The 25,921-nt window shown below is 62.1% G+C and overlaps 3 protein-coding genes across 7 annotated transcripts in view; 2 read left to right on the top strand and 1 right to left on the bottom strand.

Moving 5' to 3' along the window:
* KLC1 (kinesin light chain 1) overlaps positions 1 to 9,228 on the top strand; it is a 67,049-nt gene extending 57,821 nt beyond the window's left edge. For all 4 annotated transcript variants that reach the window (XM_047795049.1, XM_047795052.1, XM_047795053.1 and 1 more), the window contains 2 exons: positions 8,542 to 8,614; positions 8,852 to 9,228. In XM_047795049.1, the coding sequence (XP_047651005.1) occupies positions 8,542 to 8,614; positions 8,852 to 8,854 (76 nt within the window). In that variant the 3' untranslated portion in view covers positions 8,855 to 9,228. The remainder of the gene's footprint in view (positions 1 to 8,541; positions 8,615 to 8,851) is intronic.
* On the bottom strand, positions 6,310 to 18,781 carry XRCC3 (X-ray repair cross complementing 3). Of its 2 annotated transcripts, none has more exons than XM_047795064.1 (8): positions 18,675 to 18,781; positions 15,072 to 15,419; positions 13,023 to 13,160; positions 12,680 to 12,892; positions 9,985 to 10,139; positions 7,896 to 8,108; positions 7,760 to 7,794; positions 6,310 to 7,671 (listed from the first exon to the last, which is right to left on the bottom strand). In XM_047795064.1, the coding sequence occupies exons 2-8, from the start codon at positions 15,124 to 15,126 to the stop codon at positions 7,404 to 7,406; spliced, it is 1,077 nt and encodes a 358-aa protein (XP_047651020.1). In that variant the 5' UTR covers positions 15,127 to 15,419; positions 18,675 to 18,781; the 3' UTR covers positions 6,310 to 7,403. The 2 variants fall into 2 exon arrangements, with proteins under 2 accessions (XP_047651020.1, XP_047651019.1); XM_047795063.1 differs by lacking the exon at positions 18,675 to 18,781 and adding an exon at positions 17,765 to 18,041.
* On the top strand, positions 18,147 to 25,822 carry ZFYVE21 (zinc finger FYVE-type containing 21). Its single transcript, XM_047795065.1, has 7 exons — positions 18,147 to 18,333; positions 22,548 to 22,598; positions 22,681 to 22,849; positions 23,039 to 23,114; positions 23,215 to 23,306; positions 24,972 to 25,114; positions 25,212 to 25,822. The coding sequence occupies exons 1-7, from the start codon at positions 18,196 to 18,198 to the stop codon at positions 25,245 to 25,247; spliced, it is 705 nt and encodes a 234-aa protein (XP_047651021.1). The 5' UTR covers positions 18,147 to 18,195; the 3' UTR covers positions 25,248 to 25,822.
* The last annotated feature ends 99 nt before the right edge of the window (positions 25,823 to 25,921 follow it).

A 25,921-nucleotide genomic window follows, 5' to 3' on the forward strand; every position in this document is an offset into this window, starting at 1 on the left:
CCACAGCCACGCGGGATCTGAGCCACGCCTGCGACCTACACCACAGCTCATGGCAACACCGGATCCTTAACCCACTGGGCAAGGCCAGGGATTGAACCCGCAATCTCATGGTTCCTAGTCGGATTTGTTAACCACTGCGCCACGATGGGAACTCCTAAAAATAATTCTTATACTGGTTTTTTAAGCTTTAAAAGCGAATGGCTTTTCTGTCTGAGGTCATCCATGGTGGCAGTGATTAACTTTCTGACTGTCCATAATTTAAGTTATAGGTAATTTGTTAATTGTCTTAAAGGTGTCAGATGGGAGAAAATAAATATTTGTATAAATCACTATATTCTTTGTAAATCTAGAGCCTGAAAATTTATTTTAAATTTTGGTAACTACACAGAGAAATAGTAGCCTCAGCATTTATTTTACTAATGAAAGATGGCTTGTTTTTTCCTAGCTTTAATATAGAAAAATATATAAAATACAGAGTGTGTGTTTTTTTTTTTTTTTTTTTTTTGCTTTTTAGGGCCGCACGCATGGCATATGGAGGATCCCAGGCTAGGGGTCTAATCAGAGCTGTAGTTACCGGCCTACACCACAGCCACAGCAGTGTGGGATCTGAGCTGCGTCTGCGACCTGCACCACAGCTCATGGCAATGCCAGATCCCTAACCCACTGAGCAAGGCCAGGAATCGAACCTGCCACCTCACGGTTCCCAGTGGGATTTGTTTCCACTGCGCCATGACAGGAACTCCTGGAGTGTATGTCTCTTAATGGTGAACCTGGAGGGTCTCCCTGACGTGGTTACTGGGGGTGAGTTTTACACGAAGCTCATCGTGGGAGGCACCTCGGCTCGCCCGCACAAGGCAGTGGGTGGTGCTGGCAGAGCCTGGACTCCTGCAGGAGCTGGGTCTTCAAGAGGGAACATGCAATGACCCTGGGGGTTTATGCATGGTACTTGAAGACATATTTTGCCGAGAAAGACGCAGAGAAGCTGCTGCTTTCTAGTGGGTGCTAAATACAGTTAGTTCTGGGTGTCCGTGTGAAAGTTAGATGGACATCCTGGCCCGCGTGAGATGGAGGCCTGCTGTCCGTCAGGGGTGGTTCTAGGCCCCGGTGGTGGCAGAGGCCTTGGCGGGGTGGCTTTGCTCTGCTTCCTAGTCCTGGCTGACTGATGTGCTGACTGTCCGTCCTTGCATGTGTGGCCACTGCCCAGGTTGCAGCATGGCGCGTGCCCGTTCTCTGAATGTCCTTAATGTGGCTGGCGAGGCAGCTGAAGCCCGATTCCAAGTAAGGAGCCCTGCCCCACTCATCGTCCTCCCCGCCTAGACCATGCGAGCTGGGCCTCTCCTCGGCGCGGCTGCCCTTTCGGCAGAGCCCGCGCACGTGGTAGCCTTGCTGATTGAAGACAGAGGCAGGAGTTCCTGGCGCGGCTCAGTGGGTTTAAGAACCCAACGTTGGGAGTTCCCGTCGTGGCTCATCCGTAATGAACCCGACTAGTATCATGAGGACATAGGTTCAATCCCTGGCCTCGCTCACTGGGTTAAGGATCTGACGTGGCCGTGAGGCTGTGGTGTAGACCGCAGACATGGCTTGGATCCTGTGTTACTGTGGTGTAGGCCGGCAGCTGCAGCTCTGATTTGGACCCCTAGCCCGGGAACCTCCATATGCCGCAGGTGTGGCCCTGAAAAAAACAGACGTGGGTGCATCATAGCGACCTTTGCGTAGCCCGTGTTGACCGTCTGAACCATGGCGGGGTGTTCGTGCTGGGAGCATTCATGGTGCATCGATGAGTGGTCTTTAACAGCACGTTGACTGACTCCCTTAAAAATTAAGTATTCAGACGTAGAACTCTCAAAACCTGAGCAGTTACTAATTTGTGTCCTTAATTGGGACGATTTTAGCCTCTATTAAGTTTATAACTGATACAATGTCTATCTAAGCTATTTAGTGTTTTAAAAATATTCGGAACTTAATATAATCAATTTGACACAACAGTTTTGGGCACTTTGTCACCGGTTCAAGTCTTGCACAAACCTGTCATCTTCATGTTTAAAACTATTGGCATCCTGTTCTCCATCACACGTGGCCTTTTTAGGGGTTCCCTGGTGGCCCAGCGGTTAAGGATCCAGCATTGTCACCATAGTGGCTTGGGTCTCTGCTGTGACTCGGGTTCGATTCCTGGCCTGGGAACTTTTGCATGCCACAGACACGGCCAGAAAACACTGAACCAACCAAAAATGGCCTGGAGTTCCCTTCGACTAGGAACTGTGAGGATGCGGGTTCGATCCCTGGCCTGGCTCAGCCAGTTCAGGACCTGGTGTTGCCGTGAGCTGTGGTGTAGGTCACAGGCGCGGCTCGGATCCCGTGGGGCTGGGGCTGTGGCGTCGGCCGGCAGCGGTAGCGCTGATTTGCCGCCGCGACCGGGGACCCTGGCCTGTTGAGGCAGCAGCTTTCCCAGTTGCCTCAATCCCACCAGGAAACTCAGGCTCACGGACAGCGGGTGGGGGGCGGCCCTGGCAGATCCGCTGACCTTCCTCCCCCAGCACCTGGGAGACACTGTGCCCCAGGCCTCCGGTTGAGGCTGCAGATGGCGGGGGGGGGATGCCGGGTAGTTTGGTTCAGACGCTCCTGGCGACGAGGTCAAAGCAGCTGCTCTTTAAAGGTCTGGTGTTGACTCGGTCCTCTCGCTCCTGCGTCTCGGTGGTTCGGCATCGGGACTCTGGTGCTGACGTGAGTCGTGCAGCCGATACTGTGAGTGCAGAGACCGCCGAGAGCTGGCAGTCTGTGAAGTACTGGTTAGGGGTGATTTCTCCGTTTGTTTTTTCACACAGGAACGAAATAATTGTCTGGCAGACTCGAGGACTCTGAGCGCCAGCCACGCTGACCTGGCCCACTGAGGGTCGCGGCTCAGCTCGATTGAGTCCCCAAGGCTGTTGGAGACTCAAACACTGGGCCCCTCAAAGCTCTGCCAGGCCCCTTCCCCCCTGCACGGGAGCCCCCCAACCCCTGGTGGGCAGACCCTCACCACCCGCTGGGAGGTCTGCTTGGAATTCTGTGAAGTGGCCTGTAGTGCCCGAGAGGCACTGACGCCCGGTGCTGGTGAGACCCGGCCGGGCGTGGTGGCCGGGGAAGCAGACGTGGCCCCGAGCTGGCTTCAGCGCTGGGAACTGCCTGCGGCTCGGGACACCTGCCACCGCCCCCCAGTCGACTGCAGTACTGTGTTAGGGCTGTTGGTCGGGACTGGAGCCTTGCAGCGCATCCTTTGAGGATGGGAGTCTGACCACCTGTGGCAGTGGTGCCCGGGCTCAGGGCCGGGGGAGGCCTCGCCCTTCCTGGGTCTGCCGCTTGGCCCGCCTGTGCCCCCGGGCTCCCGCTGCTGTGCTGCTGGTCGCGCCTGGGCAGGCCCCACCCTTCAGAACCCGTTTCCCCTCTCCAGGCCCCCGTTTGCTGGCCGGGGGGAGCTGCGTGTGTTCCTATTAAGAAGCTTTTGTTTGTAGGAATAAGTAACGGGGCCGAGTTCTGACATGGTCATTTTCAAATCACCCCTGAAGTGTTTCCTGAAGGGTCTTTGAGCCCGGCTGGGAGGCTGAGAAAACCCTGGACCAGTGACGAGGGGTAGCTCTGGGTGACGAGAGCCGTGCCAGAGGGTCCCTCTGTGCTGTGAGCTAGAACCAGAGGACTTGTGCTCTCTTTGGGTTCGAAAGAGGATCTGGAAAGCTTTGAGCATCTTTGTGAAAGGCAGTCGGGTTTCGACTTTATGTGGTGATGGTGTCACGGCAGAGGCACTCTCCCAGCACCCTTTTCCTCAGGAATAGTGCTGGGCTGGGTGCCTGCTCCCTCCGGGCGCCCTCGGGCTGCATGCGTCCTTCAGGCTGAGTGTGGACTTGGGGCATCCATCCTAGGGTTGGTTACAGCAGGGAGGTCCTGTTGTGGTTCAGCAGGTTAAGGATCCAGTGTTGCTATGGCTGTGGCGTAGCTCTCAGCTGCAGCTCCTTCTTGACCCCTAGCTTAGGAACTTCCACATGCTGTGGGTGCAGCCATAAAAAGAAAAAAAAAAACCCAAACCAAAAAAACTTTGTTTGAAAGTTTCCTGTAATTGAGATGTGACCGCATGGCGCAGGTGCTTCTGCTTGTGCAGTGGCTGCATCCATGCAGGCAGGCTCCAGAGCGCATGCAGCTGCCCTGGTGAGGGGCCTGCACAGCTGGTGGCTTTCCTGCAGCTCGTCTACTCTGGCCACGCACCTTTCTTCAGCCCCCAGCTCCATGAAGGTTTTGCAGCTTCTAGTGGATCAGGAACTTACTTTTTTTTCTTTTTTTTTTTGGTCTTTTTAGGGCCGTGCCCGTGGCATATGGAGGTTCCCAGGCTAGGGATTGAATCAGAGCCGTAGCCGCCGGCCTACACCAGAGCCACAGCAACGCCAGGTCCTAGCTGTGTCTGCGACCCACACCCCAGCTCACGGCAACGCCGGATCTGTAAACCACTGAGCAAGGCCAGGGAACAAAACCGCAACCTCATGGTTCCTAGTCGGATTTGTTAACCGCTGCGCCACGACAGGAACTCCCAGGAACTTATTTTTTAAATGCTCTCTAGAGGGGTTTGAAAAACTTCTGTAGGTTTTGAGAAACCACTGAAAACAGAAGAGCAGAATGGTATCCCTGCATGGACGCTGCACTGCTTCCCAGTCCGAGTTTAGGTACAGTGGGGGCCACGTGGCTCCGCCCAGGTGCAGGTGCAGTGTCTGTGTCACATCGCAGCCCAGGGGGGGCACCAAGAAGCTCTCCTAGCTCCTCCTCCCACGACATTTGAAGTTTTGTTCCAGCCACAGAGCTAACAGTGCATCTGAAACATCCTTGGCTTCCCTTAGTGACTCTTGTTTCTGGAAAAAGAGGGCACGTAAAAAGAAGAAACAGGGCTGGGAATTTAATGTGAAGCTCCCAGTAGGTGGAAGCAGGCCTTCTTTGCAGGAGTCTTGGTTGAACCTGGCCTGGCCTCAGCTCCCTGAGCGTTGTGGTGGCCTTTGCAAGGCCATGTGGGAAGCCTTTGGCATAGAAGCTGGCAGGGCTTCCCGAAGCCGGGCTGTAAAAGCCTTCGTGTTTCAGAGGCGGTTCTACCTGGGAATCTTCGCATACGCCCTGCTTTTGGGCTTGATGGGATCTCAGTCCCCAGGTCAGGCTGTACCGAGTCTTAACCATTAGACCGCCAGGGAACTCCTTGCAATTCCTCATTTTTCAAACTTAGCAAAATAGAGCTAAGTCAGGGAGTTCCCGTCATGGTTCAGGAACGAACCCAGCTCATATCTGTGAGGATGCGGGTTTGATCCCTGGCCGCGCTCAGCGGGTTAGGGATCCAGGGTTGGGGTGAGCCGCGGTGCAGGTTGCAGACGTGCTTCAGAAGCAGCGTCGCTGTGGCTGTGGCGTGGGCCGGCAGCTGCGGCTCTAAATGAGACCCCTCGCCTGGGAACTGTCATGTGCCGCGGGTGCGCCCCTAGAAAGACAAATAAAAAGCCAGGGCGACATGAGGTTGTAACTGCTTCAGGTCTGGTGGAAGGTTGACACTTGGAGGGGCTGCTAGACGCTCACCTTCCTGGTCGGGGCACCCGAGGGCTGGACACACTTCCACACTGTCCATCAGGCTGGCCTCCCCTGGCGGGGGACGTGGACAGGAGCCGAGTGTCTGCGGGCTGCACCTCCAGCATCAGCAGGCGGCTGAGGGAGAGCCGGCCCTTGCGGCGCCTCCCCAGGCCTTTTCCCCTCGGCAGAGGGAGGGCTTCACTCGGTTACCTTCTGAAACTGAAAGCTGCTGGGGACGCCCCCTGCGGGGAACCGTCTTCGGTAGAGTCTAAGGGCGGTAAGGGGTACCGAGTTTACGTCGCGTCGTGCTCGTCGTCCTCGTCGGATGTTTGGATGTAGGAAGCCGACTCCTGGTGTGTTTACGTTTGCACTTGTTTTTGGGGTTTTGGGAAGCAGAGGTGAGCGGGTCAGCCGAGTGAGTGCCGTCTGATGGTGAGAGCTAACCCCGGGGTTCCCGGGTCTGCAGGGACTGTCCACTTGTCCCCGAGGAGTGGCTGGGAGGCCCGGCACAGGCAGGGCGGACACTCCTTTGGGACCTGTTGGCGTTCTGGGACACAGAAAACCCCACTGCAAGGGCCCCGAGGCCCGTGGTGGGTGGCACCCAGGATGGCCCCTGGCCGCCAGGGGCTGCGTGCTGGCCTGAGCCTCCGCGGTGTGGGTCAGCCGCTAGACGTGCCTGCTCTTTGGAGCGACGGTTTTCTCATTGTTGGTGTGACGTGCGTAGGAAAGCATTTAGAATTCTCCGTGTCCAGTTGCAAGAATAAAGTTTTATTTCCCGTGGTAACGTCCCTGTGCTTTGGTGGAAAGGCCCTTCTGTACAACGCCAGTCCCACAGAAGAGCCTTTTCCTGCTCAGCACACGCCGCGCCACCTCTCTGGGGCCCCAGACGGCTCTGAAAACACGATGGAAGTCGCACACGGTGATCCCGCCCTGAGAGACGCACAAACCAGCGGGTGGCAGGGACCTTCGGCCCCGCCCCGGGCTGCTCTGGGGCCCGTTCTGCCTGAGTGGGCGGTCCTGTACATCTCCAAGGGCCATGAGGAGGCCCGACAGCGCGTGGCCCACGTGCCAAAGCCCGTGCCTGGCAGAGAGCAAACCGGCGAGGGGCCGGGGGCCGTCACCTCGCACGTGCCCTTGTCCAAGGCCTGCGTGCCAGGCGGTGAGGTGGTGACACAGACACCGCGACAATGGGTGAAGGCGAGACAGGCCGGCAGGGTTGAGCGGTCACACACACTGACACCACGCCTTGTGGCCACGACCGGACATTGGGGTTCTGGCATTTGGTGCAGGCGCCGCAGGCCCCTGGGGGGGGCTCCTGCCTGGGCGTTGGCCATGGGGGCCAGGCTGTAGGAGGCACTTGGGACACACCAGGACGTGCTTTTGTGTGCCCAGAACTGGCTTCCCAGCAGATGGGCCAGACCAGGGCCGCACTGGCTGCTCCTTCCTCCAGCCAAGGCTGGCGGCTGAGGCCACACTGACGTCACTTCTGCCTGGCCCCTCCCTTCCTGGGCCCTGCAGCCTGCAGGGGAGTTCTCACCACCCGGTGCCAGATGGAAGCCCTGGAAGCTCTGGCCATGCAGTGTGCATGGGGGGCCAGGAGCCGACACCCCCTCAAGGGGGTGAGCGGGGCCCGCTGTGGCCTGAGGCATGGGCCTGGGGGGCTTTGGGAGGAGGATGGGAGCCATGTGGGCACAGGACAGAGAAGGCTGCTCCTTGAGAGGCTGGGCGTTGAGGGGGGACCCCTGTAGGTAGGGACCCTGGAGCAGCCGTGGGGGGCAGTGCTCACGGCCTGGAGACAACACTGCGCACCCGGAGCCAGAGGGTGGGGCAGACCCTGGTCCTCAGGTGGGGAGGCCCGTGTGCCCCGAGACCCCAACCTGGCGAGTCGTCCAGCAGGACTCGCTCCCAGGCGTGCCTCGCACGCCCTCGGTGGTGACTGTGTAGCAGCAGGACCAGGGCGGCAGGTGCGGGGCGAAGACCAGCCTCAGGGTGCGGCTGGGTGGGGCAGGGGCGGCCTCCTCCGGGCGGCGCCGATCCATCAGCAGCCTCATCAGGAGCTGGCTGGACCAGGTTATTCCGAGGGCTGGTGACACCCGCTCCCCCCCGGCCCTGCGGGAGGACACAGGCCGAGCCCCCTGGTCAGGGGGGACCATGGGCGCACCGCCACCGCCCTGCCCTCTGGGACGGCCCCGCTCACCCTGCTGCCTCGTGCGCATCCACGGCCTCTGTCACCTGCCAAGTCCAGATCCGGGTCAGCGGCGGTGAGGCCCCCCCTCTGGTGGCCCAGCCGCACAGGACTCCCCCCACCACTCCCGCGCGGGGCGCAGGCCCACCTGGTTGATGCAGAGCACGGGGCTCCGGAAGGCGCAGCTCAGCCGCCGCAGCTCGGCTCCCAGCGCCTGCAGACGCCTGGCCCTGCGGGCCGAGTCTGCGCCGGCAAACTCACAGCGGAACGGGGCTGCCACCGAGTCGATGACCAGCAGGCGGGCCATGCCCCGCGACAGCAGCACAGGCACTTTCCGACTCACGCAGTCCAGCAGGGTGTCCTAGAAGCCAAGGGAGGTGGCCGTCACCGCCTGCACCAAGGGACCCGCTCCTGTCCCTTGCTACTTCCCAGCCCTGTCACGGCAGCCAGGCCCCTCTCCTTCAGCGGCCCCCTCGCCAGGGCTGACCTGTCATCACCAGAGTCACTGGTACTGCCCAGCCCCGTCTGTGAAGGGAGGAGGGAGGCACCCGGTGGGGATCTGAGTCTGTCCTGCACGCAGGGTCATCTCCATGGGCTGAGGCCTGTGGGCCAGCCCCACGCCTCCCCAAGGCCCCTGTGCTCTGAGCAGCTCTGGCCTGGCTGGGGCGCCCTCAGGCCTGTCCCTTGGGGCCACTTCGCTCTGCCCGCCTGGGCTCTCTGCCTCGGTGCCAATGAGCCCTGCCCAGTGCTTCCTCGCCCTGGGGTGAAACGCAGCTCTGTGCTTAAACCTCCAGGCTGTCTCCAGCAGAGGCCCTTTTTGTGGAGAATGGCAGCAGCAGCAGTGGCCTGGAGGACACGAACCTTAACGTGAGTCCTGGACCCTCCTGTCACCACAGGCAGGTGGTGGCTGCGCCCATGGGACACAGGACTCCAACAGGGGTCCTCCAGGAGGTCAAGAGGGGACTGGGCTCCCTCCAGCCTCCCCGGTGGGGCCCCCAGATAGACTCTCCCAGTGAGGGGGCAGGGCCTCCGCCACCTGCCCTATTTCCAGAACCAAGCGGGTCTTGGCAGGCCTGGCCATGACCCCACTGCCTTCCTTTGCAGTGAGGCTGCACCTGGGCCTGGGACAGCCGGCACAGCGCTGCTTGTGTGTGTCCAGAGCAGGCCCTGTGACAGCCAGGGGACGGTCGCGGAGGCTGGAGGGCCTGGAGCACCACCACATCTTCTGTGTCCCTGCGCCCTGAGCCCCGTCAGACTAACAGCCACACCACTGCGGGGACACGCTCGCTTGCGAAGCCCCGGTCACGCTTGGCCCCTAGAGGACGTTCTGCCCCTGAGGAGCTGTGTCCTGAACCGCCTGGAAAAGGCCACTGGCTGTCCGGGCTCTTGTGCCATTTCCCATCCTGTTACCTGCCCCCACGCTCCATGTGATAATGTATTTTACTGTAAATTTTTTTAAAATTAAAAGTTTATACATCTTATCTTTTACCTGAAATTCTTTTCAAAACAATTCTCAGATGGAGTGTCTGCTGTGGCGCAACAGAATTGACCACTTTGTGGGAGCTCTGGGACGCAGGTCCAATCCCCGGCCCCACACGGTGGGTTAAGGATCTGGCGCAGCTGCAGCTGCAGCTTGGGTCTCGACTGTGGCTCGGACCTGATCCCTGGCCCGGGAGCTCCACACCCGAGGGGCAGCAGAAACAAACAAACCAAAGCAAATCTGAAACAGGGAGGGGCTGGCATCCCCGTGCTCCGGTGCGCTGGGGCCCAGCTCCCGTGCAAAGACTGCCCCCTTCCCCACAGGCCGCCGCCCCCGGCATGCTCGCCACTGTCTTGTCCACAGGGCGTGGGAGCTGGGGACGGCTTCCAGACGTGGGGTCACTGCTGGCCCAGCCAGGCCTGGTGAGCAGTCTGCGTGCCCACTAGGCCCTGGCCAGGTGCGGGCCCGGAGCCTCGCCCACTTCAGACTCCCGCTGGGCCAGCGGCCTGGACGGCAGGTCCTGTTCTCTGGGCAGCGGTCACCTCTGGCCAGGAGGGCAGGAGGAGCTGGCCTGGCTGTGGCCTTTTCTAGGGGCTGGAGGGGGCGTGTCAGGCCCCAACTCTCTCCTCGTGGGCGAGGCTGACAAAACCTACTGGACGCCCTTGTCCACCCGAGTTCAGGGAACGGACAACCTGACCGGAACCACACCGGTCCCAGCACGCGATGCCCGCGGGCCGCCCCCCTCCCCGGTGCTCACCACGTCGGCCACGTGCTCCACGAAGATCTGGTCGCCGAACTTGATCTTCCCAAGCACGTCCCCCGGCACATCCGGCCGCAGGAGCTGCTGCTGCGCCACGAGCTGCTGCAGACGCCGGCTGGGGAAGGCGCCCTCCGTGCACACGTACACGGCCCCTGCGGAGCCAGAGCGCCGTGAGCGCGGCCCGCACCCGACGGTCCGACTGCCTCCTCCCGTGGAAGAGCGAGTGGGGTCGTCGGGGCCGCCTGGCTTCGCGAACGCAAGCCCCAGGCTCTGTCCTCCATTCCACTGTCACGGCTCCTAAGATTCTGGGCTGTGTGGTGGCCACTGTCCTTGCGGGCTCTGCAAAAGCCGGTAAACCAAGAGCAGGGCTGCACCCCCCCGGAGCCAGGAACCCCCACCAGGCACTGTGCCCCGAGGCCTGCAGCTCAAAGAACCAGCTCTGGAAATAAAACCTCCTGCTCATGGCAGCTGACACAGCGATCTCGGGACAGCCCCACGAGGAGAGAGGTGTCATTTCAGCATCTGGACACACACAGGCGGGAGACGGCAGCGAGAGCCCCAGCTCACGCCACCCACCAAAACTAGAGTCTCAGTGGGTCAGACGTGAGAGCCCAGACCGTGAACCTCTCAGAAGCAGCAGCAGGGGTGAACCTTACGAGCCTGGATGAGGCAGCGGTTTCTTAGACACGAAACAAACCACAAGCAAGAAGAGACATACATGGGCCGTAATCACTGTGCTTCAAGGGACAACAGCAAGAAAGTGACAGGCCAGCCCACAGAACGAGAAGGCGTCCTGCAGGCCGTTCATCTGATGAGAGTCTAGTCCAGCATCCAGACGATACAAAGATCTCCCACAGCTTAACCACAAAAAGACACACAACCCCCATTTTCAAATGGGCAAAAAGGTCTGAACGGACGTTTCTCCAGAGACACACGAAAGACCCACGGCAGGTGAAGGCTGTTCCACGGCACTGGTCCCGAAGGGCCCCACAGCATGAGGACGGCCAGCTGGCGGGAGACACGCGTGTCGGCTTGGACGGGGGGGGGGGGGGGGGGGGGGGACGGCGCTGCCACGCGACCAGCCCTCCCGCTCCCGGGTGTCCGCACAGAGCCGCATTCGCCCAAGAGGCCTGAACAACTCCTGTGACCGGCAACGCCTCAAAAGGGGACTGAGCCACAGGCTGGACACACGCGACGTTACTCGGCCAGAAAGGAATGAAGCGCCGAGGCCTCCAACGTGGATGGACCCTGCAGACCTGCCGCCAAGTGAAGGGCCGCGTCTGACAGATCCCATTTACTCAGTGTCCGCAACAGGCCAGTTGGTGGAGGCGGAATGCACAGCGGGGCTGCCAGGGGCTGGGGGGGCGCGGGGAGTGACGGTGGCGGGGGCAGGGCCCCTTTGGGCGGACGATGTCCTGGCATCAGATGGTGGCAGTGGGCACACCTGGGAATGAACTGAAATCCACAGCTGTACTTCTTTTTTTGTCTTTTTAGGGCCACACCCGCGGCACATGGAGGCTCCCAAACGAGGGATGGAATAGGAGCTACACCCGCGGGCCTACGCCAGAGCCTCAGCAATGCGGGATCCGAGCTGCGTCTGCGACCTACGCCACAGGTCACAGCAACGCCGGATCCTTAACCCACTGAGCAAGGGCAGGGACCGAACCCGCCACCTCATGGTTCCCAGTCGGGTTCGCTCACCACTGCGCCACGACGGGAACTCCCCAGCTGTATGTTTTAAGAAGGAAGTTGCCGGTACGAGAATTACTCCCCAGCGTCTGAGTTTGCCGAAGCGCGATGTTGTGAGAGCTTCTGGGGTACAGCACAGTCAGTCACACACACAGTTCTTTCCAGCACGGTTTAGCACAGGATAGTGACTCGGTCCCGGGGCTGTACTGCAGGACCGTGTTTGTTCCACGTCTCAGGTGCTACGTTTTCCTTTTTTGGCTGTGCCCTCGGATAAGAAATTTCCTGGGCCTGGGATCGAAACTGCACCACAGCAGCAAGCCAAGCTGCTGCAGCGACAGCACCGGGCCCCTAACCTGCTGCACCACACAGGAGCCTCCGCACATCTCAGTTTTAAATAAAGAAGAAAGGTCTGATCTGGCCGAGCCCCACTCACCAGGCTCCTGCAGCCACAGCGGGAACCCCATCCCTGTCGCTGCCTCGGTCCCTGCACAGCCCCAGGGAGGGACACGGAGCAGAGCCAGAAGCACCCACCCGTGTCTGTGCCTCCTGTCGGTGAGGGTGTCTTTCATTTTGATCGAATTCCAGTTCAACAGAATTTCAAACCTGGCGATGAGGGGCAGGCTAGGAGGAGGAGCCGGGCCCCATCAGCGGCGGGCTCCCCACCCTGGGCACCTCCAGAACCTTCCCGCTCCCTGGCTGCCTGGGGACGTGGCCATGTCCCGGGAGCTTCAGAACCAAACCCAACGTGCACGGTCCTCCAAGCTCCTGCCCGGGGGGCTGCCTGAAGGGGGCCGGCAGGTGGGGGGCCGGGGAGGGGGCTCCCCATTCTCTTAGGCTGAGGATGCAAGACAACTCCAGAGCCCGAACGTGGCCGTTCTGCTCACGTGATTGGGGAAGTCACTTCCTCGGGAAAACGCACCTCGGACCCAACATTTAACGTGGTTCTGGCGGCCACGGGTCTTCGCCGGTCACGTCCCACCTCCCTAAAGGTGCCCCTACTCACCGGCGCCCAGGCCCCCGTGCCGCCGCGGGAGCTGCACTGCCAGGCAGAGCTGCAGGGCCAGCTGGGTCTTCCCCGCGGAGCTGCGGCCGGCCAGCTCGGTGACGCCGTCCAGGGGCAGCCCGCCGCGGAGGAGCCCGTCCAGCACCGGGCAGCCCAGGCTCAGGCGCTGGTGCTGCTCGGGGAACTCCTCCTCCTGCCGGTACAGCTGGAGCGCTGCGGGTGGAGGACAGGTGACCCGTGGGCACGCGGACGCCCCCCTCCCCGCCGCCACGGGCCCCTCAGGGGGAGCTCCCACCGCCCTCCCGTCCCCTGAGCGGCAGAGCGGCCGCGGGGCGCCGGGCACCTGTGGAGACGCTGCCTCCCCGCAGGTGTGAGGACACGGCTCTCAGCAGGTGCTGCACGTCGGGGCCCGAGAGGCCGGTCAGTCTCTGCAGGTCTGGCCCCGAGAACCGCAGCGCCTCCCGCGCTGACTTCAGCTTGGCTGAAACGGCAGAAGTCACTTACAGGACAAGGTCTGCAGTCAGGCCCGGCCACACAGCCGTGACGACAGCTGCCCCCCAGTTGTGTGTGGGGGCCTGGGGGCAGGTGCCAGAGCCCCCCGGACAGGAAGCAAGCGGCTGCGGGAGGAACGGCCTCTCCGAGGCGGGGGCCTGAGGGAGCCCGGGCGCCCGTGCGGGAACCGAGCTGGAGCGAGGGCTGCGGGGAGGGACCCGAGCGCCCGCTGGACAGGCCCGTGACAGGAGGCGGAACAGCAGACACATCCGCAGGGGAGGGCGCCGGAGGGAGAGAGAAATTCTGAGTTAGACACGTGTACCCTTTTCAAGCCAGTAGAGAGAAAAAAGCACGCCCCATCGTATCCAACCGATGCGGGAGGCGGCCCGCGGACAACACACAGAAGGACTAGGCCCGTAGCTCAGCACGATGCGGGAGAATTAACCCAGCTTCGTCAGCAATCACCTTCAATACCTACGCAGTGAATGCCTGGGCTAAAGGACAGAGAGGGTCAGACTGGACAAGACGGGAGACAGAGCCGCGGCTGTGCGGCTGCGCTCTCAGGATGGAGCCCCGTCCCCGCCCCGTGCTCAGCAAACATCCGGCTGTTGAAGGTGGTCAGACACCGGGGAGGGAGGCTGGACGGCGCGAGCGGCTGGTGCAGACCGGGACCTGCAGGCTTGGCGGGCTCTCCGACCCTTTGAGTGTTTAGAAAGGAGCCCTGGAGTTCCCGTCGTGGCGCAGTGGAAACGAATCCAACTAGGAACCATGAGGACGCAGGTTCGATCCCTGGCCTCGCTCAGTGGGTTAAGGATCCGGCATTGCCATGAGCTGTGGTGTGGGCCGGCAGCTGTGGCTCTGATTCGACCCCTAGCCTGGGAACCTCCATACGCCGCGAATGCGGCCCTAAAAAGCAAAAAAAAAAAAAAAAAAAGGAGCCCTGGTGCTTGACAGACCCACTGGAACGTGTGGGAATAATCAGCGAGGCGGAGCGAGGCAACCACTCACTTTGGGGAGGAACCAAGGATGGCGCAAGAAAGGAGAGTCCTGACTCGCCAGTTCAGTGACAGCTGTATGTCCCCAGTCACAGCTCTGATGGCTGGAGTGACCCGAACTGTGTTCCAAGTGTGGGGGGAGCGGGGAGGGAGCAGGGGCTCGTCGAGCATAAGGCAGCCAGTCCTCGCCCCACACGGGAGTCCTGTGTGCAGCTGGCAACACAGGCAAAAAAATCACACACAGCATCGTAAGGACCCTGTTGAAAAACTAAGATGTAAACACGAAAATTTGCTAAAAGACCCGCAAGTGGTAAGTAGTTCCATTTCACTGTTTAGACCAACAACATGCATGTATGGCTTTGATGAAAATAAAATTAAGTTTTTTATTTTTTGCTTTTTAGGGACACACCCACAGCACATGGAGGTTCCCAGGCCAGGGGCTGAATTGGAGCTCTAGCCGCCCGGCCTACACCACAGCAACACGGGATCCAAGCCGCGTCTGCCACCCCCACCATAGCTCCTGGCGACGCTGGATCCTTAACCCACTGAGCGAGGCCAGGGATCGAACCCGCGACCTCATGGGTATTGGTCGGGTTTGTTACCGCTGAGCAACAGGAACTCCCAAGTAAGTTAACTTTAAAGAAGTCCTTTCAGTTACACACACACATAGACACACAGACACGCACACGCTGCAAAGCTGCAGCACGTCCCAGCAGCAGTGTGCTCGTGCTCCCGGGAAGGGCGAGCAGAGGGCGGGCTCCCCGGGCAGCCGTGCAGACTCGCCCTACACAGATACACAGGGAGTTCTGTGGCGCAGCGGGTTTGGCCAAAGGAAAAACCAAACACGTGCCAAGTATACACACATCCGTTCACAATCGCCTCCTCTGAGTGGTCAGCAAACGCACCTTTCTTCACCGCGGCGACGATTCTGGGATTTAGGTCCAGTTGGTCCAAGTCCATGTCTTCAACGGGATGACCCGACACAAACGACTGCCCAGGGGCACCAATTCCGCGTGCCTGCCGTCGTCTCGCGCCGCCCGGGAGCCGTGTGGCAGCGTGACTGGCCGGGGGTGCAGGCCCCTTTGGGGCAGGACCTCACCGCAGCCCAGAACTTGCAGGGGCTTCACTGCACCAGGAGCGCCACTGAGCTAAGTCTAAGGTGACACCTCTGTTCGATTATGTGGTGACTCAGAACTTGGGCAGACGCGTTGGAAGTGGTCCCCCTGCATTCCCAAGGTCAGACCATTTCATCCCTGCAGAAAACGGCAGAAGCAGGCTTGTGTTCCAGCCCTGCCCCCTGAGACCCGGCTCACCCAGGAGTGGGTTTTGCATTCCCCAGCTGAAGTGCGTCTCCGCAGGGAATCTGCAAAGAGTGGAAAAGGCGAGCCATGCAGCACGTAGGACGTCAGGGAAGTTGGGACCTCTGGGACCCTGGCCTGCAGCCCCTGCTCACCTGGCCAGCAGACCGTGGGAGCCCAGAGGGGCCTCCAGCCACTCGGCAACTCACAAAGCCAGGGCAGGGTGCACAACTGGGGACTTGGCTTTCCATGTTTGGGATGTCGTACTGACATGGAAAGTATCAGGCAGTTCCAGAAGCTTGGAGAACCAGGTCGTGCACACAAGCTCAGCTGCAGTCTGGCCAGGGAGACACAGGTCTGCGGGGGTGGGTCCAAGTCACCCAGAACACCCTGGGGGTGGCTGCTGGGTGAGAAAGCTGGTCTCCTGCCTGAGGAGGCCCCCCTGGGGACCCCGAGCCTGTGGGTTTTCCTGGCCAGCAGGCTGGTCCCCTGTTCTGCGTGGAGCAGGGGGACGGGGCGCTCCCGGGCCGGCGGTTCGGGGTGGGGCTGACCACTGCCGGGCTGCAGAGGAGACAGCCGGGGCTGCAAGTTTGAGCAGAAGGGCAGCCTGGATGCAGGGCCCGGCACCACGTGCGCAAGAGGTGACAGGGGTCGGAGTAGCTCAAAACAGGCCCTTTTTGAGCCGTGATGGCTGAGAGGGTTAAGGATCTGGCGTTGTCCCTATGGTGGCTCAGGTTCAATCTCTGGCCAGGGAGATTCCTCATGCGACAGGTGCAGCCAGAAAAGGAAAAAAACCCCAGGTCCTGAGGCTGTGTGCAGGGTGCCCCTGAGCTGGTCAAGGTTAGGTTCCTGAGAAAGAAGGGGAGGGCAGAGGGGCCGGGCTGGGGCCCGGATTCTGAATAACCAGGTGAGGGAGGTGCCAGTGCATAAAACCCGCAGAAAAACCAGTGGGGCCTGCAGTGGCTCCAGCCCACGTGGTGGGGGCATGGGGCCCCTGGGAGCTGACTGACTGCTGGTGGAGCATCTGCTGTGTTCCTGACACTGGCCGTGGAAGCAGACCAAGCGCTCCAGGCGGTGGCCCCGCTTCTACCTCCCTGAGGGGCCCCCCAGGGCCGTACCCCTCCATCCAGGGGGAAGTGTGTGCACAGGCAGCTCCCGGCAGCAGGGAGCAGGCTGAGAGCACTGCGTGCAGTTACTGTTTCAGGGGACACCACACACTCTGCTGCATGAGCATGGAGGCGAGACAGATGAGAACACAGAGCCGGCAATGTGTGCATGAACGGCAGTGGAGGCCTGAGCCTTCCCAGGTGTAATCGCTCTTCTGTCTTTGGGACTCAGGGAGCCCCGGGCCTCCTGCGCTGCTAACACACAGGGGGACTGGGTCGGGAGTGGGACCACAGTCAGACCACAGCATATGGTCACACAGCCACACAGTGGCTAGTTTGGGATTCAGGTCCAGGCCAAGAGCTCTAAGCCCTTGACCCAAATTAGCCTGACCCTGAGTTTACACGGCCCACCTGTTAACCAATGCAAAGGGAACCGTTTGGTGGCCCCACTCTGCAGAACTCAGTTATCCAGCGGCTGAGCTGCCTGGGGGTGTCCAGCCCTGCTGGGAGACCCCGTTCCCAAGACGGGGCCTCCTGCCGCTCCCCCTCCCAGGAAAGGTGGCAACAGGCATCCTCCCTCCGGCTGCTGGGAGGGAGCTGTGACCTGGGACCTTGGGTGGTCACACAGGTCCTCCCACTGTTGGGCCACCGCTGTGGTTTCTCCTGCACTTCTGGGCCCCCTGCCCATCTCAGGACCCTGTTCCTCCTCTAGGGATCTTTTCCTTTTCCAGCCCCTGTGGCTTTGAGCACTGCCCCAGAGCTGGGTGCCCAACAGAACCCTGTGCTGGCCGTCCTGAAGGACGCCTGAAGACACACCCTGCCGCCAGCGCACACCTCTTCCAAGCCGGCGATCCGTCGCCGCGCTCGTCCACCCTCTGCTCTTGACTCATCCCCTCCCCGCCTCTAAAACGCGCGAACTTTGCAAGGTCCTGTTCACCTCTCAACCCAGGGCCCGGGACGGCTGCCACAGCCCACAGGGCCCCGCAGCGGGGCGGGCTGGAGGCCAAGGACCGAGCCCCTCCCGCCCCACCCACACTGCACCGGCCGGGCTGCCTCCCACCACCAGGACCCCGCAAGGACCCTCACTCCCGCGGCCTCTCCAGCCAGCCCTCCCGAGGCGCTCTAGGCGCCCAAAGCCACCCCCACCTCCATCCTCCCCCCGCGCGGCCCCGGGCGGTCACTCTGAGATCTCACCTCGCTCGCGCTCCATTCTTTCCGCCCGCCACGCAGTCCCGCCCTCCCAACCTCCTCTCTCAATGGGCGTTGGGCGCCCCGCGCTCGATACGCCAATAGGAGAGGAAGTAGCGCCCACGTCGCAGACTAACTGGCCAATCCAAAGTCTCAAGCGTCCCGCGGGGGCGGAGCGACCTGAGGCCGGCCCTCACTGCCTATTGGTGGCCGGGCGCAGGGTGGCAGGGGAGGTGCCCTTACGGCGATTGGAGACCTCAGCGATGGGGCGGGCCCCGGACGCCGATTGGCCTGTGCTCCAGGCAGGGCGTGGCGATTGGGCGCGGGCGCCGTCAGCCTCGCTGGCGGGGCGGGGCGGGGCGGGGCGGGGCGGGGCTCCCGGGGGGCGAGGGCCGGGTGGCGGGTGGCGGGCGGCGGGCGAGCTGTGGGGCGGCGTCATGTCCTCCGAGGTGGCCGCGCGCCGCGATGCCAAGAAGCTGGTGCGCTCCCCCAGCGGCCTGCGCATGGTGCCGGAGCACCGCGCCTTCGGCAGCCCGTTCGGCCTGGAGGAGCCGCAGTGGGTCCCGGACAAGGAGGTAGGTCTCGGCCGCCCGCCAGCTGGTCCGCGCCCGCGTCGGTTCCCGGGCCCGCCCTGCCCCCCGACACCCCTCCCCAGCCCGACCCCTCCGCCCCCCCGCCCCGCCCCGCGCACCCTGGCCCCGGAACCGCCACCGGCCCGTCTGGTCCCCGCTGTCCTTCCCGCTGCCCCCACGGCCTCCCTCGGGACCCCAGCCTCGGCGCCCCGGCGGAGCCTCCGGGCCGTGGGCACTCTTCCTCTGCTTGGTTTTCCTTCTCGGGGCTCCCCGTCTGCCCCCCTCTTAAGAAACGTGCCCCGCCCCCTCCCAGACCTCTGTGCTGTGACCCTGGCGTCGCCCACCTCCCAGGTCATCAGCGTATTCCTTCATGTCCGTCGGGCGCGCGAGCTGCCGAGCTGGAACTTTTGACACAGTTGCAGCCTCCTCCCCCGCGGGGCGAGCAGGCGTCCGAGTTTGTTTATCTGTAACACAGCCTCTGTGTGGAGGACCCGCCGTGTGTGGATGGCGGGCGGGCGGGCGGGCGGTGTTTGAACGGGGTCTGGGGTGTCAGTTCGGCGTCTCCAGGTGGAGAGTCTGGAGGGCGCCCTGCTAGGGGAGCTGCACCTGCTCCGCGACGTGAGGGCGGGGGAGGCGTGAGCTGTCCTGTTGGGGTGGGTGCGGCACTTTCTGAAGGCCCTTTCTTTTGTGCTGTGCCCTGGGGTTTGGACAGGATCCCATAAGCCAGTAATTCTCAGCTCTGGGAAGCCTGGCGGAAAACCTTCATGCATTCCTGTATGTCGCGTGTGTTTTAAGAGACGTGAAAGTACCATGGTTTTTGGAGGTGCTTTAAGTTGAACTCCCTCCCGCATTCTGAGTACTTTTCCTCCCTCCTGAGGATCCCGGGCAGCAGGTTTTCTGCGGAGAAATGCGATCAGGTGTTTTAAGGCGGTGGCGGTGAAGTACCCAGAGGCTGGGGAGGGGCACAGCCCGGACCGGCCAGGGCTGCTCTTTTCTCCCACCTCCGTGGCGCCGTCCTGGGTAGGTCGCGGTCCCGCCTTCCCGCAGGTCGCTGCACAGAGAGGGCGAGGTGCCGGGGCGTGGGCGCTGGGGTCGCTGCGGGGGGCCGGGCCGGGCGGGGCGGGGGCTTTGGTTTCTTGTGGCCCTGTTTGTGCTCTTTCTTTTCTGCATTTTTCCTCCTGGTGCTTGTACTCTTTGAACTCAGGTAACCTTTCCTTGCCTGGCCTCCTTGGTTCCTGCTGTTAAAAGATAATTAAAGGGGAAAAGGTAACCTCCTGACTCTCCTTTTCACAAATGATCGAGCCTCAGAGAGTTCATTTAACTGAGTCAGTGAGGGCACCGGCAGGTGTTATCATGGTTCATGGGGCGGGGCAGGACCGGGAGCGCCGGGCAGACTCTGTGCCCACCGTGTCCCCGGCTCACTGGGCCGGCACCCGAGGTGTCCTGGAGGCCAGGCCAGTGCTGCCCCCTGAGGCCCCTCTTTAGACACGGTTCCCCCAATAGATCCCCCACACGTGTCTGCTTCGGGGGTGAAGGGGTCTGGATGCGGCAGCGCTTCCCCTTAAGTGAGCCCCGACCCCCTCAGCCCTTCGCTGTTTCCTGAATGAATTGTTTCGTAGGTCTTCCTGCACAGCTGGCCCTCCTCTGCGTCCCTGTCCGGGGAGCTCTGGGGAGACTGATAAGGCTGGGCTGCGGCGCTTGGCTCAGCCTGGCGCTCCCTCCTCCTCTGGTGGGAAGGATGGCAGGGTGCCCTCAGAAACACGGCCCCAGGTTGCCGGCTGGGCAGCCAGAGAGGCCCCGGAGGCCCCGAGTGACCGAGGACTGCCTCTCCTCTGAGTTTAGGGAAGTATGTTTTGCAGTTACTGGCCCTGCTCCAGAAGTTACCAAAGGCAGTGTTGTCCTGGGGGCCATGTGTGCTGGCGGATGGGGATGGCGTCGGCCTGGGTGGCGGTGGCGCCTCCCCTGCTGCTTGGTGTTAGGCTCCCTGGTGGTGGCTGGAGCGGGGGCAGTGGAGCAGGAGGGAGGCACGCCTGAGCGTTGCCCGGTGTGCAGATGAGTGACCCTGTCGCGGCCGGAGCCTGTCTTCCGCTGGGTCTGGCCAGCCCCGTCCACGTCTGTTGACCCTGGGTTGGTGGGTAGCTGTGCCCACGGGGACGTCCCTTACAGATGTGGGAAAATGGAGGGGCGCAGACGCCTGTAGCTCTCGGCCTCTCAGAGGGGTTCGTGCCCCAGAAGTGACTGAGTCACTTGTCTAGTGTCAACACGGAGGGGACTCCACCCCCGGGAGCTGGTGAGGAGGGCAGCCCTGTGTGTCTGCTGTCAAAGTGTCTGTGGCAAGGGGAGGGGGCTGGGGGCTGGGCATACAGCCACCTGGACGTGCTGCAAGGAGAGCCCCAGATACCCCCCACATCCTTAAAGTCCAAGCCATTTTGCACCCCCCTTTCTTCCCGTCCATGGCACAGGTGGACTGACGACTGTGGTCGTCCTGTGCTGTCACTGACGCTCAGATGCAGATGCAGAGCCCGGGGGAGGGAGCACAGATGTGTCAACAAAACAAAGCTGGACTTGGGGGAGGAGGGACGAGGGTGGACAGCGAGGGCTCCCTCCGGGGCGGGGGGGACCCCGGCTCCACGGGCCAGGCAGGTGGGGATGAGCGGTCGAGGAGGTGCGTCACCCCAGGTCAACCTGTCCCAGGCGCGCCCTGAGCTACGGTGCAGCTGCGGCAGTGCCCATCCTCGACCTGCTGCACCACAGAGGAAACTCGGGCTCTCCTATTTATGCCACTTGCTGTGGACTGAGGGGCTGGGAGAACGGACGATGCTGAGGTCCTGCCGCCCATTCTAGCGGGCGGCCTGGGGAGGATCAGGCAGCGTCTGTGTGTGTGTGTGTCTCTAACCCGAACCTCACACCCAGGGCTCTCCCCGTGCTCCTCAGCGGCCCTTTGGTGGGTCTGCCCTTGCAAGTCCTGGGTCTCCTAGCGATGATGCCCGCGTGACACTAGCTTCAGCCCACCCTGGTGGCAGTGTGGTGACACAGGGGCCTGGGTGTGATGCCATCTGAGGGGCTGGCATCTCAGGCACCTTTTGCTCGAATGGTGGGAATGGGCGGAAGCTGTTTCTGGACCCCGTCTCCCCAGGTAGCAGTGTCCTGGAGCCCCAGAGCCTCCGGGTCCGGCGCAGCTCATGGGTCCTGGGGCCTGGCCTGTGATTCTGTTGCCTTGTGGTGCAGCTTCTTTACACAAGGTCTGTGTTCTTTGGCCACAGTCTTACTCTCGTATCCTCAGCCCTTGCTTTATTTCCTTATTTCTCTTTTCATATCAAGTTGTTCTCTTGATAATTTTAAATGTTTCTTTTCTCTTATATAATCAACAGGAAATTTATCTTATCTGTCAATATTTTGAATATCCTCATTGGTTATTAGCAAGAAACCTCTAGGACATTAATATTTTTAAGGAAGCAAGTTTTAAATTTTACTGTGGACTTCACTTAGAAATCGGTCTCCGTTGCCAGATGTGAACCTCCTGGTGAGTGTCGGGCAGCAGGACACATAGCCTCCCTGGCTATGCCCACATCCAGTGGGTTCTATGGCTGGCACGTGTGTGAGGTCACTGGGGAGCCTGCCATGTGGCGGGGACCCCTCCAGTGCCCAACACACGGAACATTCCAGAACTGACAATGGGAGGCAGTGGCAGTGATGAGTTAGCTTGTGCCTGAAGCCAGCAGGGACTCCGTGGATGGTCCTGGAAGGCCAGGCCCTGTGTCCAAGTCCAGAGGGCACCATAAGAGCAAAGAGAAAATAAGGAGACGTTAGTCACAGGATCACAAAAGGCTCAGACACCAGCCCAGGGCAGGGTCACAGCCTCGTCCGAAAGGAGAGGGTCACGGGCTCCTTCCAGAAGCCTCTGCATGGCTGGGCACTGGGCTGTGTCTTAGGCCCGCTGGACCTGGTGGGCTCTGGCACCGCTGAATTTCCTCTGAGCCACCGGCCCAGGCGGGAGTGAAGCCAGTCAGTGAGGACCGTGCCAGGGCTGGCTGGGGACCAGCCAGGTCACCCTGGATCACGTGGTCAGGGTGTCTGCTCCCGGGGCTGGCACCCTGTCGTCGGCCCAGGTGGCTCGCGCGTCCAGGAGCAGCTTTCCTACCGCGGAGACTGAGCCGGGCGGCCGGCCTCGGGGCCTTGCGCTTGGGGCCTTGACGCTGCATCGCCTTCTCTCCTAGTGCCCGAGGTGCATGCAGTGTGGCGCCAAGTTTGATTTCCTCACCAGGAAGGTGAGCGGGCGGGGGCAGGGCGGGGCGGGGCGGCGGGGTTGGTCCCTGCGGGTCCTCACTGCCCACCGTGTGGCATCTCCAGCACCACTGCCGCCGGTGTGGGAAGTGCTTCTGCGACAAGTGCTGCAGCCAGAAGGTGGCGCTGCGGCGCATGTGCTTCGTGGACCCGGTGCGGCAGTGCGCGGAGTGCGCCCTGGTGTCGCACCGGGAGGCCGAGTTCTTCGACAAGCAGCTCAAGGTGCTCCTGAGCGGTAAGCGCCCCGGGCCGGCCGCAGGGAGCGGCCCTGGGGGCCGGGGGCCCGCGCGTCCTCCTGGCCGGGAGGGTCCCCCGGCGGCCCCCGCCGGCCCCTGACCCGCCCCCGTGAGCCCAGTCTGTCCTCTTTGCCGCCGCCCCTCCTCCCCGAGCTGCCGTGTCCTCACATCTGGGTCTGCATCCCAAGGAGCCACCTTCCTCGTCACTTTCGGCAACTCGGAGAAACCGGAAACGATGGCGTGTCGCCTTTCCAACAACCAGAGGTAAGGGCGGGGCGCCGCTGGGTGCCGCTGGGCGCCGGCAGCTGTCCCCCGGGGCCCTGCCCTGAAACGGCCCGGTGTGGACACCCTGTGTTTGCTGTAGATTCTTGCTTCTGGACGGGAGCAGCCGCCACGAGGTGGAGATCGCCCGCATTTCCGCCGTGCAGATGCTCAGCGAAGGCTTCCCTCCCGGAGGTAAACGCGCGCAGCCCCCGCAGGTTATTCTCAGGGTAACGCTCAGCGTCGAGGCCGGCCCCCCCCATCCTGCTCAGCGGGTGGCAGGGTCTCTGAGGCGCCTGCCCGTCGCCCCCAAGGACTCGTGTGTAGAAAGTGGCTTCAGGGACTCGCCAGGTGAATGGGGCTTAACGTTGGGAGGAAGGAAGCCGCGGTGGGATTCGCTTGCTCTGGGACTCGCGTCCAGGGTCAGGCCCAGAGGCAGCGGGCATCGGCCCGGCTCCCAGGGTCTGCGGTGGTGCCCCCGGCCCACCTGGGCCGCCGGGGTCTGTGCGCTCGCGGAGCACCAGCCCCATCTGGATCGTTCCACCTAAACTGCTGCACGTGAGCAGCCGTCCTGCTCCTGAAGTGGAGCTGGGGGCCCCGTCTGTGCGAAGCGCGCTGAAGGCGTCCACGCGCCCCGACCCGTCTTGCTTCCTGTCTCCCGACTGGCCCTTGCTTCTCTTTCCTGCCCGCCCGCCCCCCGACGTAGCAAAAGACAGTCACGCTCGCCCCAGCCTCCTGGGGCGCCAGCCCGCCGCCGAAGCTCAGCCCCGCGCCCTCCCCGCGCCCCGCCGCCCTCAGCCTCCGCTCTGTCCGGGGGACCGGCCCCGGGTCCCGGAGGGCCCGCGGGCTCCCCCAGGGGTGGGTGTGAGACGAGGGCGTAGGAGGCCTAAGTGCAGAAACGACCCCGTTCGCTCAGCTCTCGAGCCCAGGGGCGGTGTTCCTGTCCTGACCTCCTGCCAGTGCCCTGCGGGTCCTCCAGGGGCTTCCTGCGCCTCCCGGGGCCACCTGCTCGCGCCTTGAGCCCCAGCGCTGAGGCGAGTGCGGGGCGGTGCTTGGCCACCTCCGTTCTGAGCGCGGGCTCGTGCCTGGTGGCCCCTGTGGAGGGCTGCGTGTTGAAGGGCCAGACCCCAGGGCGCCCAGTGAAGCCGTGGTCCTCCTGCGAGGGGTCCCCGTGGCCCTTCCGGGCGTACGGTGACCCTTCCGTCCACGGGGGAGCCGGCTGGGCCCTTTGTCGAGGGCCGGGTAGGACCGGTGTTCGGTCTTGCTGGCCACAGACTGAAAACGAGGCAGTAGCCCCAGGAGGTGTGGACGTGTGGCTGTGGCCTTGGGCCGGTAAAGCTCTACCTGGGAGCGCCTGCCTGCCTGCCTGCCCGGACCCCGGCTTGTGAAGCGCTCCGAGGGGGCTGCCCGGGCCTCGGGTGGCCCAGCCTGAGGGCCTGGTGGACAGGACCTCCTGAGAGGCGGCGTTTTCCTCCCCGAGTCGAGAGGCTGTAGGAGCAGCTCACTGCGAGGCTTGGTTTCCAGAGCAGGTGTCGGAGCTGGGTCGTCGCCTCCCCAGTCCCAGCCCAGAGACAGGCAGCATCCAGCAGGCTGAGCCGCACGCGGAGTCTCTTTGGGACCTTGTGTACCAGGGTGGCATGTTGGTGGCACTTCTCTGGTGTCCTCCACCGTGGCACTGGCTCTCAAGAGCGGGGTGGGGGTGTGGCAGCGTGATGGCGGGGGCGGGGGGGGGGTCACTGAGCTCTGGGCGGTGTGCTGTGGCGTGTTCGGCAGGGTGCCTCCGAGACCTGCACCGGCTGCCACATCGGGGCTGGTGGCTTCCAGGGTGCTCAGGGTCCCTTGCGGTCTCCTCACCTCCAGGAGGCAACGCGCGGGCCACGGGCATGTCCCTGCAGTACCCAGCACCGGGGGCAGAGGGCGTGATGCAGCTGAAGCTGACGGCCGGGGAGGACGCAAATGGCAGCAGGAGGCAGGCGACAGCGTGGCTGGCAGCCATGCACAAGGTACGTGGGCCCAGCCCTTCTGCCGAGAGCACTGCCCACCTTTCCGGACGCCCCACCCGCTTCAGCCAGGCACGGTTTCCCTCTCGTCACCTTGCAGGCCGCCAAGCTCCTCTACGAGTCTCGGGACCAGTAGCTGCAGGCGGGCTGGACCCCGCGCCGGGCGGTGGCGCCTGCTCTCTGAGCGCGTGCGCGCGGGCGTGACTAACCCCACACGTGCTGGAAACGCAGCTCAAGTATTCATTCGGCGCTTACCTAGTGCAATATGGAGACGGCTGATTAACGGAGCTCATGCTTTATTTAGAGTGGGTTATCGTGATACTTAATCAGGGGGGGGGAGAGCCCGAGCTACACTACTGCTAAACTGTTTTTAGCATAATCTCTACCATGTCTTTATGAGTGCCCAAGTTTACTAGAAGCTTCTGGCCCCTTGATGTTCATGCTATTAATTCTTCCATGGAAATGATCTGAGCAGTGACAGCTTGGCCTGATTTCTAACGCACCAGTTTAGAGTCTGCCTGAGCCCATTCTGGAGACCGTCTGTCTGCTGCGTCACTAATTTGGGGCCCTGAACAAACCTTTGATACTTCACAGAGGGAGGGAGGGAGCAAGCTGTGTGTTTTGTACTTTTCACTTACTAGTTCACTTTATCAAAGTAACTGTACAACGATTTGTATATACAGCCTGTGATTAAAACCTATTTTGAAACTACGTATCAGGCCTTGCCTCGCTCTGTCTAGACAACTGAGCCTCCTGCTCAGCTCTGTTCTGGCTCCAGAACACAAGACTCGAAGCCGCCGGTGGGAGACA

The sequence above is a fragment of the Phacochoerus africanus genome, chromosome 9 (genome assembly GCF_016906955.1).
Source record: "Phacochoerus africanus isolate WHEZ1 chromosome 9, ROS_Pafr_v1, whole genome shotgun sequence".
NCBI classification, from domain to species: Eukaryota; Metazoa; Chordata; class Mammalia; order Artiodactyla; family Suidae; genus Phacochoerus; species Phacochoerus africanus.

Excerpts from the sequence above, each read along its gene's own strand:
- XRCC3 (XM_047795064.1), bottom strand. The coding sequence starts at position 15,126 with ATGGACTTGGACCAACTGGACCTAAATCCCAGAATCGTCGCCGCGGTG. Across the intron at positions 10,140-12,679 it reads GCACGGGGGCCTGGGCGCCG|GGGCCGTGTACGTGTGCACG; the intron begins GTGAGTAGGGGC and ends CTGGCTCCGCAG. Across the intron at positions 7,795-7,895 it reads CCGTGCTCTGCATCAACCAG|GTGACAGAGGCCGTGGATGC; the intron begins GTGGGCCTGCGC and ends TGGACTTGGCAG.
- ZFYVE21 (XM_047795065.1), top strand. The coding sequence starts at position 18,196 with ATGTCCTCCGAGGTGGCCGCGCGCCGCGATGCCAAGAAGCTGGTGCGC. Across the intron at positions 23,307-24,971 it reads CGAAGGCTTCCCTCCCGGAG|GAGGCAACGCGCGGGCCACG; the intron begins GTAAACGCGCGC and ends CCTCACCTCCAG. Across the intron at positions 25,115-25,211 it reads GGCTGGCAGCCATGCACAAG|GCCGCCAAGCTCCTCTACGA; the intron begins GTACGTGGGCCC and ends GTCACCTTGCAG.